At 40.9% G+C, this 18,349-nt stretch overlaps 1 protein-coding gene across 1 annotated transcript in view; it reads right to left on the bottom strand.

Annotated features, from left to right (window-relative positions):
• Nucleotides 1-12,031: 12,031 nt before the first annotated feature.
• CWH43 (cell wall biogenesis 43 C-terminal homolog) overlaps nucleotides 12,032-18,349 on the bottom strand; it is a 49,352-nt gene continuing 43,034 nt past the window's right edge. Inside the window, exons 14-15 of the mRNA XM_005897625.3 lie at nucleotides 15,869-16,024; nucleotides 12,032-12,466 (exon numbers count right to left, since the gene is read on the bottom strand). Coding sequence (XP_005897687.2) covers nucleotides 12,388-12,466; nucleotides 15,869-16,024 — 235 coding nt within the window. The 3' untranslated portion in view covers nucleotides 12,032-12,387. The remainder of the gene's footprint in view (nucleotides 12,467-15,868; nucleotides 16,025-18,349) is intronic.

Below are 18,349 nucleotides of genomic sequence, written 5' to 3'. Positions count from 1 at the left end.
AGGGAGAAAAAAGGGTGGGGAAGAGGATATATGGCTCTTGAGTCAGCAGGTTTCCATCACAGCGTCGCCTTCCAACATTTTTGTTTGAGCATCCCATCAGTAAATATGTCTGAGTGCCTCTCCCATCTCTGTGTATTTTTTAAATAAATATACACATTAGAAACCAGTTTGCTTTTCGAACTCTCATGGGTATCAGAATCACCTAGAGAACTTGTTCAATCACAGCCCATGGGATCCCATCTCCAGAGGGGCAGAGATTCAGTAGGTTTGAGATGAGACCCAAGGATCTGAATTTCTAGCAAGTTCTCAGGGGCCTGGAAAAGACCCTGATGCTGGGAAAGATTGAGGGCAGGAGGAGAAGGGTGCAACAGAGGGTGAGATGGTTGGATGGCATCACTGACTCAATGGACATGAGTTTGAGCAAACTCCGGAAGATAGTAAAGGATAGGGAAGCCATGGTGTCCATGGGGTTGCAAAGAGTCAGACATAACTGAGCAGCCGAACAGCAACAACCCAGGGGACAGCAATGCTGCTTGTGATGAACCTCGTTTTCAATAGCATTGCTATAAACATAACCCCCAAATCGAGATTCTAAAACACTAAAATACAGTGGAATAAAATAGAAATTCTAGGGACTTCCCTGGTGGTCCAATGATTTAGAATCCGTTGAAATGCAAGGGACTCGGTTTTGATCCCTGGTCAGAGAACTAAGATCCCACATGCAACTAAGAGCAACTAAGGCTGAGCACCACAAGGACAGCCCGCATACCACAACTGGAGTCCATGCACCTCAGCGAGAGATTCTGCATGAGGCAAATAAGATCCTGCATGCTTCAGCTAAGACCCCACACACTCAAACACATAAATATTTTTTTTAATAGTAATTTTAATATTTTCCCTGCACTCCAGGAGTGAAAGAACTCATTTTGGAAACCACTACACTAAACTGAGCCACAGTAGCTTTCCCTGGCAGAGAAGGAAGCTTGGTGGCACTTTCATAAATCACAGAAATTTCCCACGCCTGAGACACTGTGGGTAAAGGAGATGATAAAGGGACGCATCAGATGGGCACAGCTCAGGGTCTCACTAATACTCCCGGGTAGCACTCAAGCGCTCTGCCTTTCATTTGCAGCTAACTACTCCTATCATCTTTCCTCTGCTTTAATTTGTTTCCCTTTGTGATAACAGCCACCATTGCTTTTAGGTGATGCAATCTAGCACTCCTCTTGTTCCTTTTATGGAAATTCTAGCCACTGCAAGTACATGTGGTACTTGATATCCACAAAGCAAAAATGTTCCAAGTGAAGGATGCTTTGATTGAACTTTAATTTTGCTGTTACTTTGAAGTCCTGAGCTACTGGTATGCAATATGCTGTTCAGCATGGTTACATTCAGAAGCACTTAGAAGGGAATTTTCCCCTGCTTACATCTGATGTACATTTCCAAAGTGCTTTTGTAGATTTCATGAGTGATTTTGCTGCTTTGTAAAAAATAGGACAGGTTTGTATTCAGTAAAGAAAACAATTTTCAGTACTTTGGAAGAGGAGTGATGAGGTATTTGCAAAGACTTGGTGCATAAATTTAAATCTAAAGGCGACTACAGCAATAAGCTATAGGCGTCATAGAAGCCATAGCAATAGTCTATTATAGCAATATAACTATACTATAAATTAGATAATATGTTACATAATTAATAATATAAAGTAATACTGGATAATATAGCAATAGGCTCTGCTGCAGTAAGAAAAAAGAGGGTTGGTATAGCCATTGCTTCACTGGAAAAGGCAAAGAAACATCTTTTGACATTTTGAAATAAAGAAAAGTGAAAGCACAGCTTATTAGTGAAGACAAAGTGCCTTCGACCAGAGAAAACCCCAGAATTTCCCATGACCAAATCTGAGCAATAGAGCCAATGTCATGTACTGGGCGGTGCTTTTCAAAAACATCATTTGTACTGTACAGGAGAAGTACCCTGAAGTGTGCTCGGACTTTTGTTAACTAGTGTCTCAATTTAAAGCCAGGTTCCCAAGGACTGATTTTTATTGGTCAGTGAAATGACTCCTCCTTATTCCCTCACCCAACAACTGTTTATTTCCTGACTAGTTTCTGTTTCTCACCCCCATTCATCTCAACTAAATGGCACTTCTTTCATGGGTGGAGCCCCTTGCTTGCTCAGAACTCAACATAATGGTACTGGCAGCCTAGGCTCATAGCAGCATCTGACACCACAACAATTATCCTGACCCGCAGTTCTTACAGAAAGTACTCCCCCTTTTCCCTCAGCCTTCATCTCATTCCTGCTGTAGGAAGAAAATAGGTCCCATGGGAAAAGAGAGCGCATGTACCATCAGAAATGCAGGCACTTAAGGTAACACGCCTGGGTCCTCAAAAGTCCTGAATTCCCCCAATATACTTGAAAGGCTCAGAAGCCAAAAAGAGGAAGAAGAAGGGTTGCATATTATGTTCATCAGAAAATATGTATTTGAGCCCAGCAAGGTCTCCAGCAGTACAGGTATACTGGCCTTGGAATCAGCAGTTGTGAGCAGTGTTGCACCTTCCCCATCTCCTAGACATGCCCTTCTGGTCAAATCAACTCAGTTAGCTTGAGGATTAGTTTCCTCATCTAGAAAATGCAAAGAAAACTCCTGAAATCTAGCTGTGGCAGATTAAAGATGCTCACATAACTTTTCCATATCTTTCCTATTGAAAATGGGGTCCTGGTCCCCTATCCTTGAATTTAGCAACTACTTTGGTGAATAGGATATGGCAGAAGTGACTGTTCTATCCAAGCCTGCATCTTAGTCTTCTGGAAGCTTCCATTTTCTATCCCCTGGAATATTCGCTTAGGAGCTCTGAGCCACCATATATAAAGTCCACCTACTCAACATAGAGAGGACAGCTAAGAGACTCAGATGAGTCCTCCTCTCCAGCCTTCCTCATCAAGATACAGTCACATGGGTAAAGCCAGCCAGGAACCTCTGGTCCAGCCCAGCCACCATCCATATGCCAGCAAGTGACTCAGACAGTGCCACAGGGGACAAAAGGATTGTCCAGCTAAGTTCTGGCTAAGTTTCTAACCCACCATAAAAATGTAATAAACCTCAATTAAAGTGGGGCTGCCCTGCTGGCTCAGATCATAAAGAATCTGCCTGCAATGCAGGAGACATGAGTTCGATCCCTGGAATGGGAAGATCCCCTAGACAAGGGAATGGCAAGCCACTCCAGTATTCTTGCCTGGGAGATCCCATGGACAGAGAAGCTTTGCAGGCTACAGTCCATGAGTCCATGGGTGGCAAAGAGTCAGACAGAACTGAGCAACTAAGGCACTCATACAATTAAAGTGAGGAGACCAGAAGGGGATGCTTTCATGCCCTGTGATAATAGCAGAGACCCACAGGAAGAAGAAAGACTCCTCTTCTTTCCTGGCAAGGCTCAGCCTTGGAATGTTTACTATAGCACTCCCAACTCCCTTTTCCCTCTATACAAGTGGTCTCCTTCCCTTGCCATGTGGGGACTTCCATGTGGCTTGTCGTGGTCACAGACCCCAAATTGCAATTGTCTGCTGATCCAGAATAAACCTGGATAAATAAACCTTTGCCAGAGAAATATCTGGCAGTCTATTTGTCTTAGGTCAATACCACAAAATCATGAGACATAGTTTATTATACAATAATATATTATTAGGACATCAGCTAAAAAAGGTGACTGCTATAATCAAAAAGAAATTGCAGGTGCAAAAGGATTTGCAGACTACAAAGCAACATGTTTTGTCAATATTAGATAAAAGAACACAGTCTCTGAACACAGGTGTTTACAATGATTAATTTTGTGACATTTGCCATTCCTGTTGAGGGATGCAAAGTCAACTGCCGTCAGGCATCTGTGGTAGAAATGAAGAGAAACACATTCAGCTTCTAGTTCTTTATTTCGATGGGAGCCAGGGCTTTGTGCAGAGAAGGCAATGGCACCCCATTCCAGTACTCTTGCATGGAAAATCCTATGGATGGAGGAGCCTGTTGGGCTGCAGTCCATGGGGTCGCTAAGAGTCGGACACACTGAGCGACTTCACTTTCATTTTTCACTTTTCACTTTCATGCATTGGAGAAGGAAATGGCAACCCACTCCATTGTTCTTGTCTGGAGAATCCCAGGGACGAGGGAGCTTGGTGGGCTGCCATCTATGGGGTTGCACAGAGTCGGACACGACTGAAGCAACTTAGAATCAGAAGCAGGGCTTTGTGAGTAAGGGATATTAATGTTAGTTCCAGCTGGGAAAAGAATATGTCATCAGGCTTTTATTTATTTCATTAAGGAATTTGGGGGAGTGATTTCTTTTCCTATGACTATATTCACCTTAGAGTATTTTGAAGCAATGATCTCAATTAACCAGAGTATTCAAAGATGGTATTCTAATTATCTGAAATTTTCATCAATGCTTCTCATTGATCTTTCTTAAATGCTATAATAACTTTGTCTTAGTATGTTGTTTGGAAAGTCTAAACTCTTTAAAAAAATCATGAAAAGTTAATTTATTAAAAAGCTTATAAGTTGAGTGTTTCAATAGAGTACATTTTCCCATTGAAATAAAGCTATAAATGATAAGATTCCAAGACTTAGAGGCAACAGAGTTCCAAATGTGCTATAATACTGCATAATTGTACATCTTAAAGTTTTTTAAAATTTCTACAACCAATTCTATGCTGTGAACTTTTTTTAAGCCTCATAACATACACTCAGCCTGATCAAACCCTTTTCAGTAAGATCTAGGGAGCCCCCAGGATGTCAGACCCCAAGTAGGATGGCAGTTTCACGAGGGCAGAGGCTGTGTCCTGGCTCCCTGTGCTCAGCACAGAGCAGAGACCTCAAAAGCTTGCTGTCATCCCTGAAGCAGCACAGCACAGTGCCTAAGGTGTGCCTCAAGTCAGGGAGACCTGGCTTTGATTCTGCCCTGCTTCTTGCTAGTGTCAATGCTGGGCAGAGCTCAGCACCTCTAAGCCTCAGTTCTTCAACATTAACCTGAGAATTGAGTGTGCCTACCACATGGAGCTCCTGCAAAATTTAAGTGGGGGACTTCCATGGCAGTCCAGTGGCTTAGACTCTGCCCTTCCACTGCAGGGGGTTTGGGTTTGATCCCTAGTCAGGGAACTAAAGATCCCACATGCTGAATGGTGTGGAAAAAAAAAAAATTCAATGGGACATTTTATGTAAAGACTTGTCATGTCTGGTACATAGTCAGGGCTCAAAATGTGGCAGTGATCATTATTACTATTACTGAACACAGACTCATCCCAGGTGTGGCTCCCAGAGTATCCACTGTCCATTTCAGCAGTTCTGGGGAGTGGTGGGAGGAAGGAGGATCTGCAAAGAGTATTTGTGACAATTTATATTTCTTTTTCCCCCAAATATTGGAGATCAATTAAGTTTTATTTATATTTAACATATGGGTTAATAGTAGTAACATGTATGGAAGTTATAAGTAAATATATTGAGAGTGTATGCTCATTTTTTTTTTACTTATAGGGCTGCATACATCAAAATATTTGTAAAGTGTTGGCCTAATTCTTCAAAAAAGTCACTGTATCTGAAGCTGGGCAGAGGTGGACACTTGCCTCAAAGAAGGAGCCCAGCTGTGAGCAGAGGGAGCTAAATGTTCTTGGCCACAGGAGAGATCTTGAGTCTCTATCCTCCAGCCTCCAACAAAGACAAGGTCCTGCCTTCTTAAGGGAATGACCTTGGAGGAGTAGATTAGTAAAGGATAGTAAGAGAGGAAAGGAAGAATTCTAACAGACAACCAGCCAGCCAGGCAAAGCTGGTGATGAAGTTAGCCAGCAAATGGGTTTGGACTACCTTTGCTCAGAGTGTCTCAACAAGATGGTGGGGTAGGGTGTGTGGGGGGCGGTGTGTCAAGCAGAGTTTCCATGGTGTTGCTGAGAGCAGGATGAATAGAGTGAAAGGAAGAAATGAGGTCCAAAAAATGGTTGGGAAAGGAATCTCCTCCACCAGTGATACAGGCCCTGTTCTGGTGCCTGGGGGGAGGGGGAAAGGAAGGAGAAACAGAGATGCAGGTGGAAGGTCAGGAATGTCCCTGTAGGGTGGTGAGTCCAGGATTGGGTCACCATCTGTGATTAGAGATGTGTGGCAGACAGACAGACATAACTCAATTTGGTGCATCAGTTTTTATGGTGTAGAAGCATGGACTGTCCATCAGATACTCATGATATACCCTGGAAATATTTCCCCTCTCAATCCCAAATTTTATGGGAGGTGATATTGTATGGAACACACAGTGCTGAACCAGGGAGTCAAGAAAACTGTGTTCTTGTTTCAGCTTTTCTGTTACTTAGCTATGTCCTTGTGTAGGCACCTAGCTTCTGAATTCATTTTGTCATCTGAAAAGAGAACTAATTTACATGATCTCTAGGTTCCCTTCCAGCCCTGTGATTATCAATTTCAGGATTCTGAAAGGGGCATATGTTCTTAGGAATTGCCTCTTATGCCTATGCATTGAGTGCAGAGAAAAGTTATAGTCTATTAAGGTTGTCTGATTATTTGTGTTATCAATCAATGTTTGACTAGGTGGTTCCCCTTCTAGAGTCTTCTTTAATGTCTTTACTCTGAAATAACTTGACTGTGTTACTGCTCCTATTAGCTACTCACATAATGAGGTAGCTCAAGGCATTAACTCAGAGTTCCTTGGTACTGACTAAAGTGTTCTAACTAAGAGAGCGAGAAAGGGAGAGAGAGACTACATTATTAGCTCATAAGAAGCTATGGCTAAAATAATCGGATGCTTCCCAAATACACTGAGATTGAAATAACTACTGACCCAGCTGTATAAAATAAGAAATTTTATCTCATTTTATCTTTAATCTTTACCACTCTACAATACAGCAGGTCAGCATTTTTCTCATTTCTATTCTCTTCCATTATCCTCATAATCCATTTGATCATTTAAAAAGTGTAGTAGAATTCAAAAACAAAATGAGAAATGAGAAAATTGGTTGGAGAGAAAGCAGGGAAAAAAGGGAGAGCCTGGTCTCCAGAGTGGAGGAGACATTGGCTATTAAGAGTATATGTCCACTGTAAAGTAGGGGGAGAGATTTGGGTGTTTCCGTTCCCCGCATGGGACTCTATCCTCTTCAATCTATAGACTGTACAGTCACTGTATTATCAGACCTGTTCCCTTGGTCAGTTAATGATGCTATAACAAAGTACAATGGACTGAGTGACTTAAAAAACAAATGTTTCTCACATAGTGGGAAGTACCAAACTAAGGTGCCAGCAGATCCAGTGTATGGTGACAGCCTCTTTCTGGTTTTGCAGGTGGCTTTCTTCTCCTTGTATCCTCACATGGTGGAGGCAAGAGAGAGAGAATACTCCTTTGTCTCTTAGGAGGGCACTAATTCCTTTCATGCAGGCTCCACCTTCATGACCTTATGACCTCTTAAGACTTCACCTTCTAATACCATGACATTGGAGGTTATGATTTCAACATATGAATTTGGGGAAGACAAAAACACTCAATCCATTGTACCTGTTCCCTTAAGGGCTTATTCAAGAAACAAATATATTCTCATCTTAAATTTAAAAGGAATCTGGGGGAATTTGTTGTCTTGCTTGCAAGCTCAGTCTTTAAAAGAAAAAAAAAAAAATGTAGGTGGAAAATTGCCAGAAATGTTAGAAAATGTTTACAGAGTTACCCTTAGAGATTTTCTGTTATTGCAAAAAAACAAATTAGGAAAAAAAACCCAGAAAACTTTATATTGTGTTTTACTCTGCTAGGAAACAGTGCAAACATAAAGAATCTGTATACCTTCTCTACCCAGTAAGCTGGATGTGAAGAGGAGCCAGGTCTATAGATTTCCCCAGAAACCCTTAAAGTAAGGAGAACTAAAAACATATTGTATTTTGCTGGATTGACATATTATACCCATTTACCAATCATTCCAAGTGCATTTACATTATCAAAGTCGCCAAAGCAGTCTCCTGAGTCTCAGGATAGCAACCTTCCCCCTCTGTCCCTACCCCAGTTTACAACCAGCATCAGCCTCCTATTCCAAGATGAGTCTTCTCAGAAGGGCTCAGTCATCAGAGAAACTGTGGTTAGCCACATCCTCACCCCACTCAAAACATTAGGGCCTTTACTGTACCCCAGGATTCAGCAACAGCAAGCATCTGTAAGGCTGAGCTAGTTAGAGGTGCTCTGAATTCCTGGACTTGCATTGGAATGATCATTATCAGGTTAAGGGGGATTACATACTATCAGGGTTCCATGAACTTTTTGTTACAACTAGTTAAAGATGTATACTTGCACAAAGCACACTATGGTGTGAAGGTATAAAGAGATTATTAAATATGTGTCTATTTAAATGGAGAACAAAGATAGTGTCTTTGCAAATATTAAGCAGTTGCGCTGGAATTTTCCCCTTATCCTTATTCCCTGGGAGCCTTCCGCTGGTGAACCTGAATGCCTTCAGACCTATCTCCCAGCTCTTCAGATATTTGTCTGTTCTGATGTTAAAGCAGTTCACTGAATTCTTCATTTCAGTGTATTTTTGTAGAGTGGTTTTATAGTATTTTTGAGTCCTAGAACTTTTCTTTTTCAAATGGGCTGTGTCACTCCGTATAGTTTTACAAAAGTATAATTTTCCTGCTGGAATGTTCAAGCTTAGCTTTTAAGACCTTGAACACAGGAAGCATCGTTGCTTTATGGTCTATATCTGATAAATCCCATACCTCAGTTCAGTTCAGTCACTCAGTCATGTCTGACTCTTTGCAACCCCAAGGACTGCAGCATGCCAGGCTTTCCTGTCCATTACCAACTCCTGGAGTTTGCACAAGCTCATGTCCATTGAGTCAGAGATGCCATCTAACCTTCTCATCCTCTGTTGTCCTCTTCTCCTCCTGCCTTCAATCTTTCCCAGCATCAGGGTCTTTTCCAATGTGTCAGCTCTTCACATCAGGTGGCCAAAGTATTCAAGCTTCAGCTTCAGCATCAGTCCTTCCAGTGAATATTCGGGACTGATTTCCTTTAGGATTGACTGTTTGATCTCCTTGCAGTCCAAGGGACTCTCAAGAGTCTTCTCCAACATCGCAGTTCAAAAGCATCAGTTCTTCGATGCTCAGCTTTCTTTATGGTACAACTCTCACATCCATACATGACTATTGGAAAAACCATAGCTTTGACTATATGAGCCTTTGTCGGCAAAGTAATATCTCTGCTTTTTAATATGCTGTCTAGGTTGGTCATAGTTTTTCTTCCAAGGAGCAAGCGTCTTTTAATTTCATGGCTGCAGTCACCATCTGCAGTGATTTTGGAGCCCAAGAAAATAAAGTTTCTTACTGTTTCCACTGTTTCCCCATCTACTTGCTATGAGGGACCAGATGCCATGATCTTAGTTTTTTGAATGTTGAGCTTTAAGCCAGCTTTTTCACTCTTCTCTTTCACTTTCATCAAGAGGCTCTTTAGTTCCTCTTCGCTTCCCACCATAAGGGTGTCATGTGCATATCTGAGGTTATTGATATTTCTCCTGGCAATCTTGATTGCAGCTTGTGCTTCATCCACAAGCTGGAATCCACATCAGTAAGTCTGTTTCCTTTCGTCTGTTATTTCTGCCGATCATGGATTATGGTGTCTTATCTTCTACGTGCTCTGTCATCTTTGACTGTGTACTAGACATTGTATATGAAAAAATTATTTATAGAAATCTTTTGAGATCTGTTATCTTCCTCCTAAGAGGATTATTCATCATATTTTACTTTATTTCCTTGTTTTGCCAGGTGTCAAGGGGCATGAGCCATCAAGAATCACCTTCATCTCAGTTCAGAGTTTGAGATTTTGCGGGGCCACCAAAATCAGGGACTTTGGATCTTTAATGTGAACACATATCACCTATGGATCTTGTTAAAGTAAAAAGTCTTACTTAGTAGAATTGGGACAAGCCTCAGGAAGCCACAATAGAAAAAAAAACAACCCAAGTCATGTCAGTGGGATAGTTAATTTTTCATGTCAACTGGCCACAGGGTACCCAAAGTAAATATAATTTCTGGGTATGTCTTTGAGCATTTTCTGAATTAGATTAGTATTTGAATCCATGGACACACTAAATTGCCCTCTCCAGTGTAGGTGAGCATCATCCTATCAACTGAGGGCCTAAAATAGAACAAAAGGTGGAGGCAGGAGGAATTCACCCTTTTTTCTTCCTTCCTGATTACTTGAGCTGGAACACTGACCTTTTCAAGCCCTCAGCACTCCTGGTTTTCAGGCATTCAGACTCAGTCTGGAATCTAACCATTGTTAGGTGATTTTGCACAACTCTAGGCTAACTGTAGGCTAAAACTCTGAGTACCTTTAAGATAGACTGAGCTATGATGTTTGGTAGGTTAGATTATTAAATGCAGTTTTGATTTACATGGGTTTTTTGGGGACATAACCCTATCATAAGTTGAAGAAGACCTAAGCACAGATGGCTTTAAAACAACAGTTATTATCTGTCAGAGATTTAGGAGCAGCTAAGCCAGGTGGTTAGACTTGGGTTTCTCGTGAGTTACAGTCAAGATGTGAACAGGGGTTGAAATACAATTTGAAGGTTTAGCTGGGGCTGGAGGTGGAAGGTGACTCATTCCCATGGCTGTTGGCAAGAAACCTTGATCCCTCCCCACCTTTCTACAGGGCTGCTCATAACGTGGCACCTGGCTTCATCAGAAGTGAGTCACAGCCTGTTATACAGAGTGAAGTAAGTCAGAGATAAAATAAGTATCATATATTAACACATATGTATGTAATCTAGAAAAATGGTACTGATAAACCTATTTGCAGGGCAGGAATAGAGTCTTAGACATAGAGAATAGACTTATGGACATAGCAGTGGTAGGAGAGGGTGGGATGAACTGAGAAAGCAGCAGTGAAATACATTACCATGCATAAAAAAGATAGCTAATGGAAAGTTGCTGTATAGTGCGGGGAGCTCAGCCTGGTGCTCTGTGACAACCTAGAGGGGTGGGAGTGGGTGGATGGGAGGCAGGTTAAAGAGGGAGTGGACATGTCTATACCTATGGCTGATTCTGCTGATGTATGGCAGAAACCAATACAACATTGTAAAGTAGTTATCCTCCAATTTAAAAAAAATTTTTTAAAGAAAAGAAGTGAGTCACTAAGTTTACCCCACCCTCAAAAAGAGGCCAATTAGGTCCTACCTTTTGAAGAAAGTACCAAATCACTTGTGGACATATTTTTAAAACCATCATAGCGACATCATGTTTCACATATGGCCATGTGCTCAACACTGTTCAATTAAATAGATCCAAGGAACCTCCTTAGGTTGTGACATCGAACTTTTGGAAATTCTCTTATAATCTTTATCTCTGCTCCCAAATATCAAACACGCAGGGCCCTCTCCAGTTCTAAGATGTATGTGTGCCTTCCTAGGCAACACTCAGATCACTGTACCCTGGGGAGATGATGCTGTTGGGCTGAATTCTCCCCATCACCCACCTGCTTGGCGGTGGAAAGAAAATTCTCTGTGGGACCCCTCTGTGTGCAAAGATATGTTCCCTGACAGCTGGTGGCCTGACTGGAGACATTAATGGAGTGTGCCCTGACTAGAGACATCAAGGGAGTGTGTCCTGTACAGCCAAGAAGGGATGTAAATACAGAGTAGAGACACGATTCTATCACAGCTCAGGGCAGAATGGAGATAGGCATGCTGCAGCTGCTGACTCAGCAGCTGTATGTACACAGTATTCTTCTAACAATTAGACTTAATCTTTAAAGATTTTCCCCCTGCTTTGTCCCAAGAGGGATTTAAGGCTACTTGATTTTTGTAAGTAATACTTCCAGCTCATTAAAAAAAAAAAAAATCCATTTCCTATTTTTAAGGATTAAAAACTTAAGACATTTTTGTTATTCTCTCTCTCACAGTAAAACTTTCTTAGATTACTCCACATTCTATTTTTTTATTTAAAAAATTAAGAAAAACAATTTGGAAAAATGCTCGTATTTAGCAACATATATTATATCGATAGGCTTCCAGGCGGTGCTAGTGGTAAAGAACCCGCCTGCCATTGCAGGACACATAAGATATTCAGGTTCAGTCCCTGGATTGGGAAGATCCCCCGGAGGAGGGCATGGCAACCCACTCCAGTATTCTTGCCTGGCCAGAGGAGCCTGGCAGGCTACGGTCCATGGGGTTGCAAAGAGCTGGTCACAACTGAAGCGACTTAGCACATACATTATACTGATAGAATTTCCCACTGGGTAGATACTGTATTTTTCCAAAATTGAGGGGGTTTTTTGTGTGTATCTTCCCACTTAAGTTCATCTCTTCTTCTTATAATAGTTTTCTTTTCCTTGGGCCTATTCAGTCAGTGAATTCTTGTTTTAAATGGTTTATAGAAAGTATTTGGGAGTGCTCATATGGAAATGATGATTGTTCTCAAAGTTGTGCCCCTCTTTGTAGGATCCAAATCTAAAAAAAAAAGTAATCCATAAGTAAACACTATCCAAAAGTTAGGTTCTTATGTAAAATTTCAACCATAATCTATTGTGGCTTACTTATCTATCATAAAACCTGCAGAGATGTGATTAATTTATAAAACAGCAAATGAATAGGGGGAAAAAAGGATTCATGCCTCTGGAAAAGGCATATTAAGTTTAACCTTCAAAGTCCTCATTCCATGATTACGTATCAGTCCACAAACACAACTGTTTAAGAATTATTGGCTGATAATATTTATGAAAAATAAGTCTGGATTTTCTCCCAATGCTCAGTTGGAATAATATCCATTTTACAGTTGAAAGGAAGTTATTCATGTTACATGTATGGATCTATAAAATCTATTTTGATACATTTGCAACTTTGAAGTCTACAGTGCTCAGGTTCTACAAATTAATGATTTACTTTACCAATGAATATTTAGGTAATTATATAGCTCTGGTTGGTATGATGAAATACAAAAGGCACTGGAAAGGAAGCCATGACTCCCTTTTCTTCATCAGTGATTGCAATATCCAAATAACCTCAATAATGTAGGAGACAGGAGATCTGTATACTTTGACATTACAAAACAAAAATAAGAGATATTAAAATTTTGCATAACCTTTTTGCTATTCCACAACTAGACCAAGTAGAAAGGAAGTAATCAAGGATATACCCAAAGATGTAGAGAGTCCCTTGAAGACTTTCTATAATAATGAAAGACTAGAGGTACAAAAACCCAATTGGTTAACTAAGTTTGGTATAGCCATATAGTGGAATATTACGCAATCATTAAAAATATCTTCAGAAGAGTACTTTTTTATAGAAGGAAGTTCATATACTATTTGGATGAAAAAAATTAGATTAACAAATAGAATGAACACATACACACATGTATGTTTCATAAATTTACAAAGTTGGGTGATATATAGATACATAAAAAGTCAAAACGTTAGTCATTTCCAACTCTGTGACCCCATGGACTATAGCCTTCCAGGCTTCTCTGCCCATGGAACTCTCCAAGCAAGAATACTAGACTGGGTAGCCATTCCCTTCTCCAGGGGATCTTCCTTATTCCGGAGATCAAACCCACTTCTCCTTCATTGCAGGCAGATTCTTCACAGTCTGAGCCACCAGGAAGCCAATATAGATACATATACATATATATTTGTGTGATATCTATAGATACATATGCATATAAAAAAGCAAAGATGTATCCAAAAATATTACCAGTGATAATCTTTGAATTGCTGATTTCCCCCTAGAACATAAGCTCCACAGGACAAATATGTGGTCTTATTCACCACTCTGTCCCCAGTTTCCAGCACATCTTGATGCTAACATGGTACTGGCATCATGATGCTCAATGGCTATTTGCTGAATTAAGGAATGGGATTTTTTTAAACTTGGTATTCTTTGGCTATTTCTATTTTATAAATTTTCATATGTACACATTTTTATAACAAGAAATCTTAAAGCAGGCCTTCTACTTATGCTTCTGTTATTTTCATAATTAAACTGAGTGAGAAAGCAGATCAAACCCTTTCACAGTCGGCTTGGACCAATCTGCAGTTGTGATTAGCCAAAAACACTTTATTTGGACTTCTCAGCACTCCTAATATGAGAATAAGGAAACAGGAAAATTTTGTTTTCTTCCCAGATCTTTGAGCTTCCATTTAAGAAGTCATCTCAGTCAACAAAGGGCTTCCCTGATAGCTCAGTTGGTAAAGAATCCATCTGCAATGCAGTAGACCCAGGTTTGATTCCTGGATCAGGAAGATCTGCTGGAGAAGGGATAGGCTACCCACTCCAGTATTCTTGGGCTTCCCTGGTGGCTCAGCTGGTAAAGAATCCACCTGCGATGCAGGAAACCTGGGTTCAATCCCTGGGTTGGGAAGATCCCCTGGAGAAGAGAAAGGCTACCCACTTCACTATTCTGGCCTGGAGAATTCCATGGACTGTATAGTCCATGGGGTCACAAAGATACGGACAGGACTGAGCAGCTTTCACCCAGTCAACAAAAGGAGGGAAGATTTCTATTTCACTCCTACTGTTACTGCTACAACTATTGTTGCCGCCATTGCAGCTACTAGCTCTGAAGCATTTACCAGGCAGTATTTTAGGAACTTTGTGTGTCATTCAAAGCTCAAAAAACCTCAAGAGTCAGGCACTACTGTTTTTCCCATTTTGCAAATGAGATTTGAAGTTCTGAGAGGTTAAGCAACTTGTCCACAGTTGCCCAGCTGTTTACTGAAATGACTGAGGCTCGCAACTGGGCAGCTTCACTCCGGGCCCATGCTCTTCACAAGCACGTTGCAGTTACAAAGGGCAAGGTCAAATACAGCGACAGAAGCAAATCCAGACTGGGCTAGAGCTCTCCTTAAATTCCCTGCCTACACTATCGTACAGTTGTGTCTTGTTGTAAGGAGAGACCAGGGAAAAAAAGAGAATACCTAAATGTCATTTTTCCCCATACAAAATGAGGTCTGAGATGTTTCTATAGCTATTAACTGGTAAAAGTAGTAGAAATGTCAAATAATACTAACAATGTATTGAATATATGATTCATTCTGAGCCTGCTTTAAGACAGATATTGCCTCTCATTACCCAGTCATGGGAGAAGCACAAAGTACTTACTCCAAACTACATGTTTTTCTGCAAACAAGTTTCTCAGATAACCTCTATTTAAAACTAAACGGCACCCAATATGTTTCACAGGGTGGAATATCTGTAATGGAAATGAATGATCCATTCTCCATAGTCGCAATCTTAATTGCACATTAGAATAACCTGCAAAGGTGTTTTTTTTAAACCCAAAGCCCAGGTATTATCAAGAAGTTCTAATGAATTGGTCTGGGGTGGGACCAGGCAGAGGGAGTTATTAAAAGCTCTCCAGGTGAGTGTCAGTGCAGCCACCACTGAGAATCACAGCACCCAGTGATGCCCACAGGCCTCCTTCCCGTCTGTTGGCTCTGTCACTGACTAGCCACGTAACCCTGGTGCAGTTCTATTACGTTCCTCAGCCTGAGCTTCCTTACCTCCAAAACGGGCATAACAAGAGTACCGGTCCAATGAGGATTATGGAGATAACACACGACACACCTAGAAGAGGGTCTGGGACGCAGCAACACTTTCACATTAGCTGTTACAGTGGTGATAGTATGGTACCATGTGGTCGTTTGTGCCTGAGGCTGGGACTTCAGCACGCTTCTCTGTCTCAGAGAGCAGGGACCATAACTTCAGCCCAAGTGAGATGTTATAAAGTTTACCAGGAGCTCCTTATGTGAATAAACCTCTAGAATCTAATCGGTAGCTCACTGTGAGGTACTATTTAGGTCCCTAGAGGGGATGCATGAGCTCATAGCTCTAGTTCACATAAAGGAACTCACTCACCTGGGATTGAAGTGAATTTTCTCTGGAACTTCCCTATGGTCTGTGACCACTTTCTGGTTGTCTCTATAATTAATTGGGTCATCAGGAATCCTAAATTTAGCTACCTGAATTTCAGAGTCACTCAGTTCAGCGTGGGAGATTCTTGCGTAACCCAATCTGTGGCAGAAACAGAAATGGTTTGTAAAGATTTTATCATCATACTGAAATCTGATGAGATCTGGCAGATAATACCTTCACTAATAAGTCAGTTTCCCATTTCTAACTCTGTATATCACTAGAATGAACTGGATTTACTACTCTAAATGTTTACCAAAATATTTCTTTTATGATGTAAATGAATAAAGAGCATGCTCATAGATTTAATTAACATAATTGGCAACCTTACTCTACTTTTTTATAGTAACTAACGAATATTCTATATATACAAATTGCCTCTCACATAATTGTTTTGTGTCAGTAGCAGGAATTCTCCAGAATTCCTGGAGAATTTAGGAGCAAAATCCTCCAGAATTTAGAAGCATAGTCCTAAATTCTTTTTTACCTTAAAAAAAAACTATAAAGATCACATGCACATTTTCATTCACAATTAAACACCTAAAGAAAAGACTTTTAATGGCTGAAAGCATCAATTCTTCGGCGCTCAGCCTTCCTTATGGTGGTCCAAAGAACTGGACTGCCAAAGAATTGATGCTTTCGAACTGTGGTGCTGGAGAAGACTCTTTGAGAGTCTCTTAAACAGTAAGGAGATCAAACCAGTCAATCCTAAAGGAAATCAACTCTGAATATTCATTGGAAGGACTGATGCTAAAGCTGAAGCTACAATACTTGGGCCACCTGATGCAAAGAGCCAACTTATTGGAAAAGACCCCAATGCTGGGAAAATTTGAGGGTATGAGTAGAAGGGGCTACAGAAGATGAGATGGTTGGATGGCATCACTGACTTAGTGCATATGAGTGTGAGCAAGCTCTGGGAGATGGTGAAGGACAGGGAAGCCTGGAGTGCTTGCAGGCCTTGGGGTCACAAACAGTCAGACATGACTTAGCAATTGAACAACAACGTCTGAAAAACTGCACATTTTTAATGTCTGGGAAAAAAATGTACATCCTGCTTTTGCTTCAAGCTTTCAGTTCTCCAGGAATTTCAAAGCACTTTGTAGATGTTATCCAAAGAGTTATCAGAAGCTCAGATGGAAAAATGGGGGAACCATGAACAGCCAAGAATTAATTTTATTTATAGTTTGCCTCTTTAAAAGTCAGCTTCAGTCTGACTTTTATTCAAAGAACAAATACATTCATTTGTTCATTATTCAAAGAACAAATGTATTTCAAGCCCCTACTACATGGAGGCATTGTTCTAGGTATTGGAAACAACCAGTGACTAAAACAAATTTCTTGCCCTCATAGAGTTTCCATTCTAATTGAGGAGGACAAATATATGTATATATGTATGGTGATAAGTACCCAAATACTGTGGGATAACAAGCAGAGGACAGAGTACAGAAAACGCTAGGTGGCAAATGCTGTTATTCTATAATGAATGGTCAGAGCATACCTCTCTGACAAAGTGACATTTGAGCAAAAAGCTGAATGAAGTGAGGGAGCAAGCCGCACAGGTATTGGAGGAAGGGTGTTCTTGGGAACGGGAACAGCAAATGCAAAGGTGCTGAGGTCAAATGTACTTGGCTTTTCTGAGAACCAGCTCCACAGTGACTGGAATGGAGTACGTAAGGGGAACCTGAGTTTGCATGGGGTAGCAGATGATGCAAAGCCTTCCTAACAGACTTCAGAGTTTCTCTGAGAGGGAGATGGGGCATTGTGCAGAGATGCAGTGGCTATGGTGTAGAGAGCAGACATCAGGGTAACAGTCAAAGAAGAGAGACCAGTTAGAAGGGCACAGAGGTAATTTAGATGAAAGACCAGCAGGGGCTTGGGCCACAGTGGCAGAGGGAGGAAAACTTAAAACCTGTAGCTCCATCCAGAATAGAGACAGAAACCCAGAGCTGGAACAAGTGGAGAAGCAAGCCTGCCCACCACAGCAGATGAGAGAAGCACAGCCTCAGCATCAGATGTGGCTCTGAGCTGTCTGACAGGTTAATGCATTTGTCTAAAAGCTCAGGTCCCAATTCTGTGTAGTTCCCTGTAATTCAACGTCACTCTCTCTAGTAAATCTAGGTCATTTATTTCCCAAATCTCTAAGATCAAAGTTTAACCCATTTCATAGATTCTGCCTTCAAAAAGCCATTGAAGATAAGGAACCTGACAATCTAAATCTTCTACCAAAGCACAGAGTCTTTCATTGTTGTCCAGTAAGTATTTATTAAGTGCCTACTGAGAGCAGGGCATTGAATTAGATGATCCAGGTAAAGTTTATAGAATTGGTTTCCTGGACAGAAACTGAATAACAGTAGTCCCTAACTGCATTAATTTTGACATTTTCAAAATTACCTTCCCATCTGTTACAGACTAAATGTTTGTGTCTCC

The sequence above is a fragment of the Bos mutus genome, chromosome 6, assembly GCF_027580195.1.
Source record: "Bos mutus isolate GX-2022 chromosome 6, NWIPB_WYAK_1.1, whole genome shotgun sequence".
Lineage (NCBI taxonomy): Eukaryota > Metazoa > Chordata > Mammalia > Artiodactyla > Bovidae > Bos > Bos mutus.
This window is presented reverse-complemented; position numbering and strand designations above follow the sequence as displayed.